Below are 21,354 nucleotides of genomic sequence, written 5' to 3' on the forward strand. Positions count from 1 at the left end.
AAATGTTGGAGGTGTGGGAAAATTGGAACACTAATGCATTGTCAATGCTGTTGTGAACTGATTCATTCCTTTTTTTTTTCTGGGGAGGCAATTGGGGTTAAGTGACNTAATGCATTGTCAGTGCTGTTGTGAACTGATTCATTCCTTTTTTTTTTCTGGGGAGGCAATTGGGGTTAAGTGACTTGCCCAGGGTCACACAGCTAGTGAGTATCATGTGTCTGAGGCTGAATTTGAACTCAGGTCCTCCTGACTCCAGGGCCAGTGCTCTATCCACTGTGTCATCTAGCTGCCCCTTAACTGATTCATTCTGAAAAGCAATTTGGAACTATGCCCAAAGGGCTATAAAACTGTGCATACCACTTCATCCAGCAATGGCACTACTAGGTCTGTAAGAGATCCCAAAAGATTCCCAAAGAGATCATAAAAAAGGGAAAAGGACCCATATATACAAAAATATTTATAGTAGCTCTTTTTTTTGGTGGCAAAGAATTGGAAATGGAAGAGATGCCCCTCAATTGGGGAGTGACAAGTTGTGGTATATGAATGTAATGGAATGCTATTATGCTATAAGAAATGAACAGTCAGATTTCAGAAAAACCTGGAAAGACTTACATGAACTGATGCTGAGTGAAGTGAGCAGAACCAGAGCACCGTACACAGTAACAGCAACATTGTGCAATGATCAGCTATGATGGACTCAGCTCTTCTCAGCAATACAATGATCCAAGACAATTCCAAAAGACTAATGATGGAAAATGCTATCCACATCCAGAGAAAGAACTATGGAGTCTGAATGCAGATGGAAGCATATTATTTTCATTTTTTTTTGGTTTGTTTTTTCTTTCTCAAGGTCTTTCCCTTTTGTTCTGATTCTTTCACAACATGACTAATGTGGAAATATGTTTAATGTGACTGTATATGTATAACCTATATCAGATTGCTTGGTGTCTTGGGGAGAGGGGAGGGAAGGAAAAAAATTTGGAATTAAAAATCTTACAAAAGTGAATGTTAAAGAGTGTCCCGAGTAAATTCCGCCCCCCCCCCAGAGAGCCAGTGGTTAAAACATTTACTAGCACATCCCTGCTTCCTCTTCACAAGAGGTGGGAGACAACTAGAACTGAATGCTGTGTGTCAGATGTGGTCACTGTATCAGATGTTTCACTTAATTATTATTTTTTGTTATAAGGCTGGTGAAAAAGAGACTCAAGAAGCAGACAGACACTTTGAACTCTAAGCCTCCTCACCAGTGCTATGAGTCTGTGTCCTTCTTCCATGAAAGGAGGTGATGAGACAGTGATTAAATGAAAATTAGTGTTACCTTCTGGAGATGTGTCCATTACCTGACTCATTTCATTACTTACTTTCCTATTCTGCCTAAATTAAATGCATTTTCAAGTTAGAATCTGTACTTCATATAGCTGGACACAGTGGTATTGGTAGTAGATCGGACTATAGTTTTTAAATATGTGATGATCCAAAATAGAATGCTGAACCTAAGCATAAGCAAGGGTTCCCAGAGTAATACTCAGGGTTATAAGGGACCTAAGGTTAAACACCTGTAGTACCTACTTCATAAGTTTTTTGTGACTATCAAATACAAATGCTTTGAAACATTTCCACCAGAATATGTTTCCTGAGATTAGAGACTCTTTTTCATTATTGTCTTTGTAACCTCAATCCCTAACATAATGCCTTGTACGTAATAAGCACTTAACGTTTGTCAAGTCTAATAGGAACAAATATTCCTGATGGTTCTTAAGCTTTAAGTTTAAGCAATCCACCTCTTCTCCCTTTATCCTTCCTTTCAGTTCCTTCAAGACTAAGGAGAAGGGGGGCGCAGCTAGGTGGTGCAGTGGATACAGCACTGGCCCTGGAGTCAGGAGGACTCGAGTTCAAATGTGACCTCAGATACATAATACTCACTGGCTGTGTGACTCTGGGTAAGTCACTTAACCCCAATTGCCTCACCAAAAAAAAAGAGAGAGAGAAGCAATGATCTTGGATTCTAGTCATGATTCCATATTTCAGTGATGTCTGATAATGCTATCAAAAAAGATGAATTCATAAAAAGACTGAGGAGGACTCCTGGCTATAGCCGGTGATCATGCTCAGTAGACAAGCTTTTAAGAACTAAGGGAAAATTTTTGCCTATCCAACAGGGATAGCTATAATAAAATGTGCCTGGATTTGAAGAATCACCCTTCAGGTACAGGTAGTAGGAAGTGCCATTTACTCTCTGAACTTCTTCTATTTCCTGATAGCCTCTAATTGACAATCACTTGTCCCTTAATTAAAGTTAACAACATCAAGAGGCGGTGGAGTATACAAATAAAATAATGGGGATGCATTCTGCTGTAGAAAATTTGGGGACCTAAAATATAAAAACAGACCTTGCACAGCAACACTCAACATATTTAAGTAAAAGGTGATGATGACTGTAGATTAAAAACTCCTAAGGTCAAGAATTATGTCTTATTGATATTTATATTACAAATCCTAAGTGCCTAATATTAACTGGATGTTGAAAAAAATCAAAATAGTAGTCATGTTCTGCTGTACTCAAAAATGCCAAATAAAAAACTTAAAGTGAAAACATAGGGTCTTTTGTTTGTTTTTTGTCATGTCCAATTCTTCCTGACTCCATTTGAGGTTTGCTGCCCAAGAAAGTATAGTACAGAAAATGAAATCACGATCCTCTTTTCTACCTGCCCAGCATCATTTCCACTGCAGGGGTAGCAGACCCACAAACGTAAGCATTTAGTTGTTTCCCCTTCCAGTATCAAACCATTTCAACACTTTAAACTTTATCCAAGATAACTGCTTATTTTTTGTATAATTACAAAGTCCTTTCATATCTCACCATGGAATTGAAGTGACCCTGGGTTGTTTTGGTGAAGATAATACCCACACCGATGCAATTACAGATCCTTTAAAGCCTTTACTGTGGCAGCTACGTGGTGTAGTGTATAGAGCGCTGGGCCTGGAGTCAGGAAGACTCATCTTCCCAAATTCAAATCTGGCCTCAGACATCTGCCTCAGTTTCCTCATCTGTCAAATAAGCTGGAGAAGGAAATGGCAAACCACTCCAATAGATTTGCCAAAAAAGACCCCAAATGGGGTCACAAAGAGTCTGAAATGACTCAACTATTAAGTCTTCATTAGCATAGGATTCAAAAATTTCTAGGTTCACTTCTGGGAAGGAATTTATGCACTATTGTGAATTCCTTGAATTTGGAATTCTAAATACATTTCTTTTCATCCCAGCATACTTTTGTTATTCAAAAGAGCTCCATCTATTGGGAGTTAACGATACATACAGCCATAGAATTTTAAAGCTAAAAGGGATAAGGAACTAAGGCCCAGGTAGAGAAAATGATTTGCATAAGGTCACTTAACCAGTTAGTGACAAACTCCATACTAGAATCAAATCTCCTAACTTTTGTTTTCGGTCTTCTTTGCACCAAGCCAAGCTTCATGAAGTAATTGTAAAAGCAATAACCTAGTAACGTTAGGTGAACATGGTTATAAACGCTTTTTTTTGGTGGGGCGAAGGAGGCACTGGGTGTCCCCATCTTGCCCAGTCTGGAAGCGCAGTGGCCACTTCCTGGCCAGATGTCACTACTATATAGCATGGAAGCTTAGACCTGCAGTTTCTGAGATAAATCAGTTCACTCCTCCTCAGGCATCCTGGTGGCATTCTCACCCTCCCTCAAGGAGCTCCGAGTGCCAGACTTTGTTGTGGACCTCTGATCAGACCCACTACCTTCAGGTCTCTAGTAACTGAGATTACAGGCTTGCACCACCCCACCCAGCTAAAAAAGAGATCTTAAATACTTATCATTGGTCTGAATAGCACCCTTCACAAAGACTGGGAATGAAAAACTCATTTATATAATGTGTATGGTTCATAATGACCTTTCCTCACAAATGTGTAAAGGTGGATAATATCAAGATCATCTAGCCCGTTCTTAACCTAGGGTCTGTGAACTTTGAAGATATTTCAATATAACCGGTTCTTTTACAATCCTATGTATTTTATGCATTTTAAAACATTCTGAGAGGGGGTCATAGTTTCACCAGCCCTCCAAAGGGGTTTAGAACCAAAGAACCTTGAGCTGGGGCTCAAGGGTTAAGTAGCTGTCCTGAATGTTAGCTTCTTCAGAGCAGTCTCATTTTTCTCTGTTTGCCAAGCACTGGACCTGGATTTTTTTTTAGTTGGGGGGAGGGATTTGTGTGGACCTTAGATTTCACTTTTGTTGTCAATTTCCAGTCCTGAAATTCTCTGTAGATGCAGATCAGCACTTCATCTGTAATATATCACCGGAGTAGTTAAAATAACTTGCCCATAATCATAACAACGTTATGCATCAGAGGCAACACTTACGACTCCTCTTTCTAACCCCGAAGCCCTCTATCCACCACCCCACATTTCCTCTCTTGCCTAACTCTTAGTAAGAACTTATCCATGCTTGTTAAATTGAAATTAGTGCTCAGTCTGCTAAATGATACTGACCCCTCTAAATCAAGATGACCTTTTGATCCTTTTGGGCTTTCTGATTTCAAAATTACCCATGAGCCTTTTCACATATATTGAAATTCCTTAAACTGGACACTTCACCTATAGTGTAAGCAGGCAAGGATTAAGGGTAGTTAATAGTGGAAGGATTGTAAAATGATAAGGATGCTAATATTGTTGGTGGAGCTGTGAAATGGTACAACCCCTTTGGAAAGCAATTAGGAATTATGCAAATAAAGTGACTAAAATTAGTTCACGACCTTTGGCCCAGAAACTCCATTATTTGTTGTTGTTGGGTCAGGTCCAAATCTTCATGACCCCATTTGGGGTTTTCTTGGCAAAGACACTGAAGTGTCTTTGCCATTTTCTTCTCCAGCTCATTTGACAGATGAGGAAACTGAGCGTCCCACTGCTATTAAGTGTCTGAGGCCAGATTTGAACTCAGGAAGATGAGTCTTCCTGACTCCAGGCCCAGCATTCTATCCACTGCACCACCTAGCTGCCCCCTTATATTTAAGGAAGTCATTAATTAGAAGAAAGTCCCCAAACACACCAAGATATTTATAGCAGCTCTTTTGTGGAGGCAAAGAATTGGAAACAGTAGATACTCCATTGATTGGGTATGGATAAACAAACTGTGGTACATTAATATAATGGAATATTACTGTGGTGTAAGAAATAATGAATATGAGGAATAGAGAAGCATGTAAATCTACATAAATTGATGCAAAACGAAACACACAGAACCAAGAAAATATACATGACTTTAATAATGTAAATTGAAAGAACTACCATTCACCCCCCAAAAAGTCAGTGTAGCAAAATTAATATATTAATTAGTTGTACTAATTTTTTTCCCTTTTTTTTTTGTCTTTAAAAAATACTATTTGTTGGAACACTAATGCATTGTTGGTGGAGTAAACTGATCCAACCATTTTGGAGAGCAATTTGAAACTATACCCAAAGGGCTATAAAACTTTGATCCAGTAATAGCACTACTAGGTGTGTATCCCAAAGAGATCATTAGAAAGGGAAAAGGACCCACATGTACAAAAATATTTATAGCAGCTCTTTTTGTGGTGGCCAAGAATAGGAAATGGAGAGAATGCCCATCAACTGGGGAATGGCTGAACAAGTTGTGGTATATGAATGTAATGGAATACTATTGTGCTATAAGAAATGATGCACAAGCAGATTTCAGAAAAACCTGGAAATACTTACTATGAACTGATGCTTAGTGAAGTGAGCAGAACCAGGAGAACATTGTGCACAGCAACAGCAACATTGTGCAATGACCAACTTTGATAGACTTAACTCTTCTCAGCAATACAATGATCTAAGATAATTCCAAAAGACTCATGATGCAAAATGCTATCCACATCGAGAGAAAGAACTATGGAGTCTGAATGCAGATCAAAGCATAGTATTTTCTCTTTTTTTTTCTTTATTGTGGTTTTTCCCTTTTGTTCTGATTCTTCTTTCATAACATGACTAATGTGGAAATAATGTTTAATGATTGTACATGTATAGTCTATATCAGATTGCATGCCATCTTGGGGAGGGGAAAGGGAGAAATTTGGAACTCAAAATCTTCTAAAAATGAAGACTAAAAATAATACATAAAAATATTATTTGTTATATATGAAGGCTCTGGGAGGGGGAGGTGAAGGGGACAGGAAACTGGGAAAAACTATGACATAAAAAACAAAAAGCATCAAGAAAAACTTTTTTTTAAAGAGTAGACAAAACAATGCTTAAGGCTGTTTTTGCCACCCTTATAGTCTAACCATTAGTACATTATCCCTGGTCAACCTTAGCTGCTATTCAGTGTTACAAAACCAATCACATCCCAGAAGAAACAATCCAACAGGTTTTTTTTTTTCCATTAGTTCTCTTATTAGTGTCCAGTCATTACTGATTTCATGAACCATGACAGTTACAAGTCAACATGACCTAAATATTGTTACTAATGTTTAATAAATATTCATATTTCACATTCAACTGACAAATATTTGCAGATTATTTCCAACGTTAATATTGAGCTACTTAGTTCCCATTACCTTGGAAGATGTTTGAGCTGCAGCTTAAAGATCCACCCCACTCTTGCTACCTCCTCATCCTGGATGATCCCAATGCTCCTGCAGTCTTTTCCTTTGGTTGATCACCTCCTCCTGGTGTCTGCATTTAAGGAAACGACCAGGCTAGCCACAGTCACTCCTTCATTCAACTTAGGGCTCCACTTCTGACTCTGAAATTCTTTCTCAATCACCTCTCCCCTCAACACACACAAAGGTACCTTCACCCTCACCACCAACATTTTTAGTCTTCTTTTATGTTTTGTTTTCCCCCATTAGAATATATGCTCCTTGAGGGCAGCAATGAGCTTTCTTTTTGCTTCTACTTTGTATTCCTAGTGCTTAGCATGATGCCTGGCACATAGAGCTAATAAATGCTTAAGGACTGACTCATGAAATACTTGGTATAATGCTCCAGACCACAACCAAGGGAATCCAAAATAATTTTAATATTAACCTAACTAAAGCAAAGTAGAAGTCAGGTTATGTATCTATATTAGTAGAGGACAAATTACACTGGGCTTAAAATATGGATATGAGTATGTGATCAAATCTACAAATATTTACTGCATAATGGAAAGTCAACTGGTTAAACCATGGTGAAGAACAGCTAGATACTTTGTAATGACTAGACTAATGGAAGTGGGGTCAGGAAGACCTGGGTTCAAATCTCCCTCTTATATTTATTTAATTAGCTGTGTAACCCTGGGCAAGTCGCAACCTGAGCCTCATTAGTATGTGAGGGCAAGGACCTCACAAGGTTGTTGTGAGGATCAAATGAGATTATATATGTAGGCTGTTTTGCAAATTTTAAAGGTCTATATTAATGTTGACAATTTTTGTTATTATCCCGTTTGTCCAGCTTCACCCCAATTTATCAATATGGTACATTTCTCCCCCTGTAACCTGCTTCCATTCTGGAGATTTACCTGAGGGTCATAAAAATCACTGTGCTAAAGTAAATGATACCTCCTCTTTATATTTGCTTTTCACATCTCTTTCAGATTAAAAAGATAAATATGTATATGAATTGTCAGGCATACAGTCTGTCCAATCCAGTATTTCTCTAAAAAAGACACCAAAGCACAGCTGTAGAATGCAAGGCCTTCTTTGGCACTGAAAAGCTAAAAATTAATATTACCTCTAGTTTCTACTGTATTGATTCTATGATATAATTGACTTTATGCTGTATTGATTTTTATAACTGAGGCTGCACCTGTCTAAAGCTACTTTTTTATGTCCTTGAGTTGAGCTCAAGAATTTAGCTTTCCCTCCGAGTTAGCTTAAAATTAGTTTAAAAGAGTTGCTATCTCTCAACTATCTCTCTCTATCAGTTACTTACATATATAGGATACTTCCTATACATCTGTTTGTTAAGCCCAATAAGTTAACTTGTTTCCATCTCCAAAAGATATGTTCTCCATTCATCCTTGCCTGTGGTAAATAGGAGAATTTTCCTCTCTTCCAAAGAAATAGCAAGTCTGGTAGTTGTGATCCCATAGCAAAAACTGCAAGATGCAGATGGGTCCTACAAATCAGTTAAGCATTCCTTAATGGACAGAGAGGAGCGGTTACTAGCCCCACGTGAGTACTCACCTTCTTTCCTTGATGTAACCAATCATATTGTTTTCCCTATCTACCCAACTCTGTTCTTTGTTTTGTATTTCCCAAAACTATATGAAGTTTATGATTGGTCTATGATTTCATTGCCATGGACACTCCCTCACCAGGAAAGACTCTCTGATATTATGACTTTGACATAATTCTTGAATTCCTTTCACTTTAATTCTGTTAAACAGAATTTGCCAATGGGTACTTTTCTATTCATAAGAGTTCTAGCTATAAGGATTCATAATTATACATATACAATCAGAACTTTAGAGCTTGAAAAGAACTAAAAAATCATTTCATTTTAGCTTCACTTTATAGATGAAGAAACTAAGGCTTTGGGGGAGTGATTTGTCCAATATCACACTATTAGTTCGTGCCAAGATCACAATAATTACAAGATTACAATACTGTAATCTAGGTCTCCTAGCTTAATATTGTGTGTTCTTAATTTTCATCAATAAGTCTTCTCTAAATCCTATAGAGGTTCAACCAAATATTCTGGAAGACATTTTCCACTATACTGAAGGTACTAAAGTAGCAAGTGGACAGTCCCATCTGTTGTGTTAATTGGTTCTTAAGTCAGTGTCCTTCATAATCTTTTATACTACTTCTCGTGCTTCCTATTGTTAGTAATATACTGCAGCAAATTCATACCAACGTGTTCTTCCATTGCCCTTTATAAGCAAGAGCTAGTGACTCATATTTAACAAAGAATCTACTTTGCTGGATTTAACAAGTGATTAAAAGTAAGCTTGGCCTATATTCCAAAAACTCAAGTTGAAGGTGTTTTTAGATTATTACCTCCATTAACAATGACAATCAAAAGTTGACTTATTAAACATTTAAAAGAATCAGAAAAAAGACCTACCACTTTCTCTCTCATCCCCAAAAGGGGAAAAAAAAAAAACAAAAAACACCACATAGGCCATTTTCCTCCAAGGTTTCCAACTACGTGGCCTACATTCAAATTAAGTTAGCTGTTTACAGTAATTAAATTGAAAGAATTTAGCAATGACATTGTACAGGCAAGTATAACTCTACCCCATGTGTTTCTGTAAAGTTTTTTTCCCCAAGTATTTACCTATATGTTTCTGTATTTATGACAGGAAGTAGCTTCATTACAAAGAAAACTCAGTTGTATTTAATAAGCCATGTCTGAGTAACTTTATTTAAGATTCAAGTGAAAGTGATACCCAACAGAATATGGCACAGACATCAAAAACTAATTTTTAAAAAAAAATTTGTATAAAACAAGCTCAGGTTTTAATGCAAACATTCATGGAAACTCTTAATTTTCTAAAACAAACATGTCAGTACTGGCCTTCCCAAAAGCTGAACCAGCCTAATAAATCAGGGATACCATTATCACCTTTCAATTTCTTCTTAGCTACTAAAGGAACTACTAGCTTAATTTTTTTACCTTAAGTTTTTATCTGCACTGGTATTCACTGCTCACAATTTGGTGTTCATTTTTTAATTTAGTCAAGTTGCAAGTTTGCCTGAATTATCCTAATCACTTTACACTAAACCCAATCTTTGGGGAAATAGTATATCACATGCTACAGCAAGGAAGAAATGCATCTTTTAGCCCCTGGTAACCCACTATGTTCTTGAAATGATTTCTAAATTAACTTTAACATAGCTTCAGGATTCTTTCCTTTTCTATAATGTTCAGGTTTTTGAACTGGGGCTAAACATATAGCCCTGAAATAATTTATCAGTACATCCAACTGTAAAATCACTCATCAAAACTACAAGCAATAGTATGAGCTAATACCCTTCTCATCATGTATTAAGGTAGACAACCAAATTTCCCTTTTAATACTCGTGAGGCTCTTAGTCTACAAAATGCCATTGCTGCATTGATACACTATTAAGAAATAACTAGGTTTTTCAATACACTGAAACTCGAAAATGATTAAATTCAGTATATTTCAGAAGTCTCTTTCTTAAAAACAGCCCTGTAGACTACCCAAACCACCACAGATACTATCTTTTTCAATATTCCTTGCTGAAGTTTGGTACTGAGATATAACTGAGCTAACAGTGGCTAAAGGACTTTTTTTTAAAAAGGGAATTCTATCCATAAAATTAATTTGCTTTCAGCAAGACTGGATAATGAGGTACACTTTTAGAATATGAAAAAAAAATCAATTCTCATTCTAGCTATATGGCTGATTCGCTTCCTAAACTTTCATAATTGGCTTTCACACTCATTTTTCATAGCTGTAAACTGAACAGAATTTTACTCTGTTCATAGGAATACTGAGGGCAAAATTAATAGTTTGAGATGGAGAGTGCTATTAACCAAATAATCATGTTTTAATCAAGTTTATTATTTCTTGCAGTCACTATATCTAGTCACTGTGATGTTTCATGTCTTACCTGTGGTCATCATAATGCTCTGTACAGAAGCAGCAAGTGTATATGATGTAGTGGAAAACAGAATTACACTCTGAAAAAGATAATTTTAAAGTGGATCCTCACCCAAATTCCATTCAGATGTAAAAAATAAAAAAACTTGTGTAAAAAATAAAAAAACTTGTGAACACATTCACTCAAGTTAATATTGCCATATCCAAATTCTGCTTCCACTACCATATTTCATGGGCAAAAATTCCAACCTAATGATGATTTGCACATAAGGGGAAGAGGGAGAACAACAATTCACAATCAAGAATATCACTAAACATTGCAGTATTTCCAAGAGCTGGAAAAATATTCACTAATATTCAGAGATGTCACACTGATAGGCTATCAATGTGGTCTCTTGTATGGTCACTTTAAACATATGACTACAGAGTGCACCAAATAGAGAATGATACATTTCAATCTGCATGACCAGATTTATGGAGCTATAAATAGCAACACAAGACAGGCCCAAGGAGGCTCAAGTCCAAACTATAATTTACACATGGAGTGCATGTTATAAAGCCTTCACAACATACAAAATTAGACAAGTACTCCAGCTCTTTAAAAACAGTGCCTGTTTGCTTCAGATTATATCCAGCCTCATTTGACCTGATTCTGGTAAGCCTGTTACATAAAGTGAATTTCCCTTCTGCTGAAAAGAAGCCTGTAGACATCCATAGATGCCTTCACAACTAGTAGCTGACTTGGTAATGCTGATGGTTCCATAGTTTCCTATTACATTCATTGGTCTGAAACAACAAACTGAAAACAATTCGGAACCAAAATGTCCTTCCAAGTCTTTTGCCACTTTTTTAAAAATAGTTTTAAATGAAGGAAAAGTCAGCATTTATTGCTTCTTATCATCAACAGCAGTTTCAAAGGGATATGAATTAACCAAAATCAAGAGATCTTTGGTCAAGTTAGTAACAGGCTTCTACTAGTTGCACATCCAACTCATAATGCTTCTTCTTCCAGTTTTTCCAGTATGGCCTGGATCTTATAAACAGCCTCTTTTCTTGCTTGTCGAATAGTGTCCTGGCCACCAGTTTCAATTGAATCCAGTTCCAATAGCTCCTTGGTTAGCATTTCTTCTAGAAGCCAGTATGTCTTGTCTGTCTTTTTCCCTACAAACTTGTCTACTTCTTGTTCAAGGTATTGGACTTTCTCTAGCACTTGTGTGATTTTTTTAATACCTGGTGGTTGACCTTCGTCTGAAGAGGAATGATCATCAGGGATTTTGTATCCCAGGTCTTGACTGTTGGGAATTCTTCTGGCTGAGTTGCCGTACATCTGGGGCTGGGCACTATACTGAACTTTGGAACTGAAAAGGTCCGGATTACTGTTGTTCATAGTTTCCGAGGAGGATTCGTACTGATGGACATTGCTGGGAAAGTTGTTCCGGTTCACACCTTGCTCTGGCTGGCTATGAGGGTATGAGGGATCCTTGGAGGCAGGAAAAAATGGGGGAAATTAGTTTTAACAGGGATCCATCAATGCCAAGTCTCTTAGTCCCCATCTTAACCACACAACCAGGAAGGAAAATGAAGGGTCCTCTCAATAATACAGCTGGACCTCCCTCAATCATCTGGCAGAAACACATCCCTAAGATGGTACAAGGGAGTGACCTGTCCAAAGCCAAGGACAGGAAAAGGGCAAAGGCTAGAATCTGCCCTCTGAGGCAAATGAACATCATCATCACCTCACAATCTATCCTATGACTTAACAAGTAAGAATTAAATAGTCCTTTCCCAGTAGGTTGTACTTGTGAGACAAACCCTTAAAAAGAAACCTATGGGAAAGTGAACTTCAGTTCCTTGATTTAAAATACACATTTTATTAGATTTAATTAAAATGCACATTTTATTATTAGAATCCACTATTAATTAGAATCTACTCCCACTGACTTTGCCTTGGTGTATATGGATGATCTGAGGACTGCCAAATGTAGTCCTACATATTTGGAATGAATGTCATCTATAAGTTAATGTTCTGAAAGTACTACAAGTAAACAGAAATCTAACCAATTCCATGTCTCTTTGGGAAAAGCAGCAAACTCAGTCAAAGCTTATGAGAGGATGGAACTTAGTACCTACTCATCATGTGTCTTACTCAAATGAAGAGAAAACCTTTTTAATATTTCTTATCAACAAAGACAAGTGTAGTTAAGTTATTTATTATTCACTCCCTCTTAAAAAAGCATACATATAAAGAACAATGTTTCCACATTTCCATACCTTGGAATCCTGTGTGGGAGGTGGAGGTGGGGGTGGAGGTGGTGGGGGTGAAGGAGGCGGCTGAGAGGATGCATTGCTGGACCATGACGAAGTAGATCCTGACATAAAGTAATTCCCAGACTGTGCTGAGGGTGCAGCTGAAGAAGGCCAAGAGTAGCGTGTTGTCATTCCGTAAACCCCAGAGGAGGTCCATACTTGCTCTTGTGTTCGGAGGGGTGGTGGTGCTGGTGGTGGAACATTAGGATTTCCATCCCCAAATGAGTAATGGGGGTGGACCATTCCAGGACTCTAGGGTAAGAAGAGAAAAAACCCATTATTGGTCACCACCAAAGCTCAGTTAAGATACTAAAACGCCTTACTACAGACAAAACTCTGAATGGCTTCCCCTCCATTTTGTAAACTATGTCAAGGATTTAGGGGTCTGGTGGTATAGAAGAATGCATAGAAACAGCAGTTCTATGGCTTAAAGACAGGATATATCAATGCCAGGTTATCATGAATAATGTGCCCACACAGTACAGTGCTCTTCTCTGAAAAAAGTAAATAACATTCTACCAATCACATCATAGCACTTAAACAAAACAGTCAAAAAACACAGATGAATCACAGGTGAAAGAAACTTAGATCTAATTCAATCCTGTATCTTACAGATAAGAAAACTGAAGCACTGAGAGAGTCAGAGACTTGTCTAGGCTACTAAGTGATACTGCTGAGTTCAAACCCAGATTAAATTCAAATTCAATACTCCTCCACTGTACCATGTTAACATGGGAAAACACTGAGCAAGAGTCAAATCATTCAGGATTAAGGGTTGGACTTCAGTGATAGTTCTAAAGAGCTTTGATTTCATGATTTCAGGCAGACTAAGTCAGATTCCAAACAGTGGAAGAAAACAGCTACAAATTAAAAAGGTATCAATACATAACCACTGATAAGCACATTTCTAGTACAGCCTGGATGTCTGTAGTGTCTTCTGGAGTCAGCACCACAATCAAAGAAAGTCACTCACTCTGAAGAACTCAAAGACATTGAAATTGATTTCTCATTAATAAAAACTACTCACCTGTGACATAGGATATCCTGGAACATGCCCCCTCAGAGCAGGTCCTTCGGTTTGACAGTCTGGCTGGGGATAAGTCCATCGAGAAACAGGGGTTGGGCTGTTGCCAGGGGAATGGTAAGTGCTTGGAACATCTGTAGGATAAGGAGTTGGAGGATGTCCAGAAGAATAGTAAGTCCCAGAATATGAGGATGCAGCTGCTCCAGGTCCTGTGGGGTATGGTGGACCATAAGCCCCATTTGTGTATGAATCCATTCCCTGAAAAACAAAGAGAGAAAGACCACCAGTTTAAGAGTTCAAATAGGATGACTACCTCTGACCAGAAAAAAATTAGAAAAAGGAAGGATATAAAGATAATTGCATCTATCTTTCTCTTATCACATGTTTTATCCTCTATTCTGAGTTAGGCACAGTTTTTTAGGACCATTAGCAATGCCATAACAGGAAATTATGGTGTTCCTGTCATAATGTGAATGTGCTATCAGAGAAGGGTCTTGGTACACTTTGCATCTTTGCAATTAATGTAATGATTTACTCTGATAACAGATTTGAAAACTCCCAATGCTATTTAATGTAACTAACTCAGATTCAGACAATGTGAAGAGATTCACTTTCTAAACTTTTTCATAAACTTGCAAACACCAGATACCCCATGTTTCTTAACTGGTCCCTCCTATTTTGAAGCTAATAATCTATAACAATTATTTCCAAGCATAAATGTCTTCAGTCACGTGCGCGCACATATACACCTACCTTCTATCTAAGCAATCAGTATCCTCATACCCTCATACCAACACTTTGAAATATGCAAAAATGACTGAATATATTGCTAAATAAAAGTCAGAATATACAAAGTTTATTTCTTGGACGATAAAATTACAGTTCATTAGAGAACTTCAGATTATGATACAGTCAAATCTATTACTTTAAAAACCCAGGTTGAAGCATAAACTCTCAAGTACTATTTAAACTGTGATGAGCTTAATATTTTTAAATATTTTGTTAAAAGCTCATCCCTGCATTTCAATATAATCAAATTGTCTTAGTAACTTAATTTAAATGAATAAAGTATAATTTTTCAGTCACTACCCAGTTGTTCATTTCTTTTTTCCTCATATGATCATAGTACATATTCTTGGTGTTTTTAAACTGCATAATTTTTTTTTTTTTTTTGGATTTTTGGTGAGGCAAAAGTGAGAGTTAAGTGACTTGCCCAGGGTCACACAGCTAGTACGTGTCAAGTGTCTGAGGCTGGATTTTGAACTCAGGTCCTCCTGACTCCAAGACTAGAACTCTATCCACTGCGCCACCTAGCTGCCCCACCTAGCTGCCCCATTAACTGCATAATTTTTTTTCTTTCTCTCTCTCTCTCTCTCTTTTTTTTTTTAAAGGCAATTGGGGTTAAGTGACTTGCCCACGGTCATACAGCTAGTAAGTGTCAAGTGTTTGATCTGAGGCCGGATTTGAACTCAGGTCCTCCTGACTTCAGGGCCAGTGGTCTAACCACTGCACCACCTAGCTGTCCTTAACTGCATAATTTTAATAAGTCTTTCTAGATTTGTATTTTTCATATTTGCTGGTATTAAAGATGTTATATTTCATTATATTAGCCCCATTTACTTCACCATTCCTCCACTGCTTGAAATTTATTTCCAATTTTTTGCAATTTTGTGTAGGATCCATTAAACTGGCCTGCCACTATTCATTTCATAGTGTCTGGTTTCAGGTTTCTATGTATGACACAAGAGGAAATCTAGGCAATGTAAAAACAAAAGATGTCAATGAAAATCAATTTTAAAAAAACAACTGAGCAGGCACTGTGCTAGGTACCAGGCAACAAAAATAAAGACTAAGTCAATCTCTACATTCTATCAGCCAATAAGTACATATAAGAATATATATATATATATATATATACATACATATAGAAAACAAAAATATATAATACAAAATAATAATCAAGTAGTTAGGCAGAGAGGGAACCAACAGTTGCAGGGATCAGGAAAGAATTCATGTAAAAGTGGTACTTGAGTTGCATGTTGAAGGAAGAGAGGATTTCTATGAGGCAGAGATAAGGAAGGAGCGTATTCCAGACACGAGAGCAGCCAATACAAAGGCATGGACATAAGTTATGAGTGTCACGTGTGAGAAAGCCAGTTTGGCTGGACCACAGAGTGCGGAAATGTGACGAGGCTGGAAAGGCAGGATTCGTTCTCTGGTAAAACTCCCATTTCCAAAATATATAATGAACTCATTTAAATGCGTAAGAACCATTCCTCAAGTGATAAATGGTCAATGGATATGCACAAGTTGTTTGTGAAGAACTCCAAAAAAAGAAATCCAAACTATCAACAAATATACTGAAAAAATACTTCAAATCACTAAAATAAGAAAAATACAAATTAAAGCAATTCCAAGGTTCAACCTCATACCAATTAGACTGGTAAAGCTGACAAAAAAAGGAATAAAAAATAGAGGGATAGCGGGGAAAATGGCATATTTGTGAACTGTTGGTAGAGATAGGAATTGACACTGACATTCTTAAAAGCAATTTAGAATTATGCCCCCAAAATTATTAAACATTGTACTCTATGATCCAACAATACTACTACTAGGCCTATATCCCAAAGAGAAAGTCCATATTATATGCCAGAGGAGTAATCCACTAGGGATTACTATAATCCACAAAAGGAGGCTGAAAAGAAGGTGGGGAGGAGGACAGGACACACACACAAGGGAGAACTTGGTATGGGGGTATTTTGTTCCATGTAGTTGATACCAGGCAAAGCTGCCAATGAAAAGTGGAGTGAGCAGGAAGTCCAATCTTTGCCCTCTATAAATGTAGGCTTTGGTATTCTGCCTTCCAGCCCTCCAGTCAGAGGAGAAAAGGAGGCTGAGGAAGGTACTCTTCTTTAGTAGCAGAAATCTGAAAACTACATGGTTACTCACTAATTGGAGAGTGGCTGAACAAACATGGCTTGTGATTGTAATGCAATATTACTAGTGTGCCATAAGAAATGATAAAAGGGATGGTTTCAGTGAAACCCAGGAAGACATGTATAAATTAATGCAGAATAAAGTGAACACAACAAGGAGATCAACTTAATCACTAACACTATAAAAGCAACTTAGAAAGACTTAGTAACTCTCCATGATTCTAGAGGATTATGATAAAGCATGCTACCTACTTCCTGACAGAAAGGTGATGGACTTATGAATGAGACTTGTATTTTTCTGGAAGTGGCCAATGCGGGAATTTGTTTTGCTTGACTATACTTACTACAAGATGTTTTTTCCTTTTTCTTTTTTCCAATACTGAAGGGGAGAGAGGAGAAGGGGGAGAAAATAGATAAATTGAAAAAAAAAAAGTTGAGATCAGTATTAAAAACGAAATAGAGTAATTTAAAGTTTATTCTAGAGGCTTAGAGAGCCAATGAAATCAAGTAGGGGAATGACATGGTAAGATCTGCACTTAATAGGGGCAGCTAGGTGGTGCAATGGATACAGCACTGGCCCTGAAGTCAGGAGGACCTGAGTTCAAATCCAACCTCAGACCAAACACCTGACACTAACTGTGTGACCCTGGGCAAGTCACTTAACTCCAATCGCCTTTAAAAAAAAAATCTGCACTTAATAAAAATCCCTTAAGCAACAATGTAGAAAAACATGTACTGGAGTAGAAGAGATGAAGTAAGAAGACAAAAGAGAGGTAATGAAGCCCTGAACTAAGACAGTAGCTGTGTTTGCAAAGAAAAGGGAATAGGTGAGAGAGACTACAGAGGAAAAAAGGACGTAATATAGCAAAGGATGAGCGGTATGGAGTAAGAGGAAGGACAGCACATTAATGCTGAGACTTCAAACCTGGGAAACTATAACAGCAGTGCCTTTAACAGAATTAGAACAGTTTGGTAGAGTGGTAGAGGTTTTGAAGGGAAAGATAATGACTTCTGTTTTGCATAGTTTGAGATCTCTCTAGGGCATCCAGTTTGAATATCTAACAGGTAGCTGGTGATGCAGTAGTGAAGCTCAGGGGAAAGACTGGAGAATACTGAGTAGGGAAATGACAGGGTCAGATCTGCATATAAGAAAAATCTTTTTGACAACTGTGTGGAGTATAGATGAAAGTGGGGGGAAAATTGAGAATTTGGAGGCTATTATAATAATTTAGGTGAGGGGTGACTTACGTTGCTAGAAAAAATAAATATGCACATATATATTTATACATGGCTATACTAATAGTAGATGTATTCCTACGCTTGTTAGGATCCTTATATATATTTTGTTTATTTGGTTTGTTGCAAGGCAATCACAGTTAAGTGACTTGCCCAGGGTCACACAACTAGTATGTACCAACTTTTTGGGGCTAGATTTGAACTCAGGTCCTCCTGACTCCAGGGCCAGTGCTCTATCCACTTTATTACCTAGCTGCCCCAGGAGCCTTATATATCAGAAGTATATTCCCCATTTCCCTGCAGAATCCAAGTTGGCATTCACATGTTGAATTATCCCAAAGATAAAAATTAGAAGAACTTGTATCAGATGACTCAGTCTCTCAAAAGACCCTGTCCCCCAAGGCCACCTTCCTGACAGCGGCCAATCATTTTCGAGGAAGAAATCCCTTGGAAGAACCACAACCACATTAATTGGCTAGTATCCTGTATGCCTACGTAGTTTTTATTGCTTGTCTTCTTTCATTTTCACCCTGGAAACCATCTCTTCCTATTTTCCTAACTTTAACATGACAGATAAGTATCTGCCTGGGCTTGAATAAGCCCCATGGTACTTGGGATCAGAACTGAAGTATTCTATATCACCTTTGTCAGACAAGCTTAAATAGACTGGGAAACATTCCAATCACATTCTCACTCCCCTCATCATATTACTGTGCTCAAAGATCCCAAAGCATAAATCTCAAAGTGAAGATAACAGATACATCTTGTTCCACACATCAAATGCCAAACTAGAATGTCCCTAAAAGGAGAGAGCATCCTTATTACACAGCAGAGATAAGACATTTCCTAAACAAACAAAAAAAACAAAAACAAAAACAAAAACAAAAAAAAAGCAGGGAAGCCACCTTTGAGAAAGCTAAGATACCACCACTCCAATTTGGATGCAGATCTAAAGGAACGCAGTGCCCCTCTTTTCAGGCCCAATTTGCTATAAAGAATATCCTGTGATAAATTTCTTTTGGAAGAAATCTTTTGTCATGGACTTTCTCATTTTCCCCTCTTCAGAGCAGATGCTGAATTATTACATGGTGATTCATTTGGAGAGGCCTTAGCTGCTAAATGTAGGAACTGAAATGGGTAAGAAAAACTAATCAAGTCTCATTTTAAAACTCTTTACACTCACAACAGAAACCTCATTCAAACTGCCAGTGGCCCTAATTTATGATTGTATATAATGCTATAAAAATCCTCAGAGAGTGCTTTTTGTTGTTTTTAATCATACTTTCAGCACATATTCCCAACAATGGAAGTATTGTGTTAGAGAGTAGGATTTTTTTTGGAAGAGGGGTTAACTTTTACTATGTATTGACATACTGATGTCCAAAATCATGCTACAAGTATAAGTACAACTCCATCAGTATTGAGTTTCACGGCTTTTAATTATTTTTGCCAATTTGATAAGTGTATGGTAGTACCTTAAAAATGTTTCAATTTCTGATAACCTGAGAGTTTCTATTTTTTCAAGTAATTATTAACGATCTGTGTTTCAGTTCTTGGCAATTTTCAGTTCATATCGCTTTAACCATTGCGGACTGGGAATTACCATTTATTTTTTGACAGTTTCTCATACATTTTATTTTATTAGTGATTCGTTTTTATACCACCTTCATTTGTGAATAAAGCTGTCAGACTGATCTTCCTAAACCACAGGTCTGACCATGTCTTTCACCCTAAAACCCATTCAAGAAACTCCCTATTACCTCCAAGATCAAATATAAAATCCTTTAAAGTCCTTCAACCTGGCCTCTTCGTGCCTTTCCAATCTCCTTACAATTTACTCCCCTTCCACATACTCTTCCAGGCAGTGAATCTGGGCCTCTGTGCTGTTCCTTGCACATAACATTCCATCCCCTAACTCCATGCATTTTCACCAGCTGCCTGGAATGCTCTCCTTCTTCATCTCCAGCTTCTGGCATCACTGGCTTCCTTCAAATCTCAGCTAAAATCCCACCTTCTACAAAAAGCCTTTATGGTTTCTCCTTAAGGCTAGCACCTTCCATTGCTTGCATTCTCAATGAGGGTGGGTGGGGAGGAAGGAAGGGAGAGAATTTGGAACTCAAAGTTTTAATGTTAAAAACTGTTTTTACATGCAACTGGGAAATAAGATATACAGGCAATAGGGTATAGAAATCTATCCTGCCCTGCAGAAAAATAGGAGGGGAAGGGAACGAGAAGGGGGAAGAGGGTGATAGAAGGGAGGGCAGATTGTGGGAAGGGGTATTGTAAATGCACACTGTCTTGAGGTGGGGGGAGGGGAGAGATGGAGAGAAAATTTGGAACTCAAAAGCTTGTGGAAATGAATGCTGAAAACTAAAAATTAATTAATTAATTAATTTTAAAAAAGAAAAGAAGAAAGAAAAATGTTAGCACCTTCCCTCTGTTGATGACCTCTAGTTTATCCTGTATAGACCCTGTTTATACATAGTTGTTTTTATGAAGTCTCTCCCATTCAACTGTGAGCTCCAGAAGAGCTGGTTTTTTGCATTTCTTTGTATCCTTAGTGCTTTTAAGTGGTAACTTGTTGATTTGGGAACTTATCCCTAACCAAGCAAAAACTGGACTCATTCTGACAACACATACAACATTCTACAACTACAGGCCCCCACTTCTTTACAGTATTTTTTTTAAAGGCAATTACGATTAAGTGACTTGCCCAGGGTCACACAGCTATAAGTGTCAAATGTTTGGTCTGAGGCCGGATTTGTCAGGTCCTCCTGACTTGAGGGCCAGTGGTCTAACCACTGCACACCTAGTTGCCCCTAGGCCCCCATTTCTTTAAGGGAAAGTAGGGAAGACCCATTTTCTCATCTCTTCTTTATGGCCAACCTTGGTCAATATAATTACAGCAAATCAGCCACAGAGCTAGCATCAGAACTCAGGTCCTTTGCCTCCAAATCCAGTGTGCTCACCGCTACTCTATGCTGCATTTCAAGGCACCTATCATAGGTCAGATTTGTTGCCATACTTAAATCTATGGAGCTTCTGTCACTTGGGGTTAGAGCAAGTCACTTCCCTTTTTAATTTCTAATGAGAAGTTTGGAGTAGGTGATTTCTAAGATTGTTTTCCAGGGATTGTACTCTATAATTCTAAATATATCCCATGAAAATATAGCCTAAGAGTGTATATCTCTAAGGGAACTTGATATGCTACTTTTGCTGACATGTTACTAGCAGTCATTTACCCTATGGGGTGAAAAAAAAATATAGAAAACTC

General features: G+C 37.7%; 1 protein-coding gene across 1 annotated transcript in view; it reads right to left on the reverse strand.

Moving 5' to 3' along the window:
* Nucleotides 1–9,342: 9,342 nt before the first annotated feature.
* BAG4 (BCL2 associated athanogene 4) overlaps nucleotides 9,343–21,354 on the reverse strand; it is a 36,346-nt gene continuing 24,334 nt past the window's right edge. Inside the window, exons 3-5 of the mRNA XM_027865569.1 lie at nucleotides 13,912–14,166; nucleotides 12,849–13,136; nucleotides 9,343–12,057 (exon numbers count right to left, since the gene is read on the reverse strand). Of these exons, the coding sequence (XP_027721370.1) occupies nucleotides 11,569–12,057; nucleotides 12,849–13,136; nucleotides 13,912–14,166 (1,032 nt within the window). The 3' untranslated portion in view covers nucleotides 9,343–11,568. The remainder of the gene's footprint in view (nucleotides 12,058–12,848; nucleotides 13,137–13,911; nucleotides 14,167–21,354) is intronic.

The sequence above is a fragment of the Vombatus ursinus genome, unplaced genomic scaffold (assembly GCF_900497805.2).
Source record: "Vombatus ursinus unplaced genomic scaffold, bare-nosed wombat genome assembly UNPS02014778.1, whole genome shotgun sequence".
Taxonomy (NCBI): Eukaryota; Metazoa; Chordata; class Mammalia; order Diprotodontia; family Vombatidae; genus Vombatus; species Vombatus ursinus.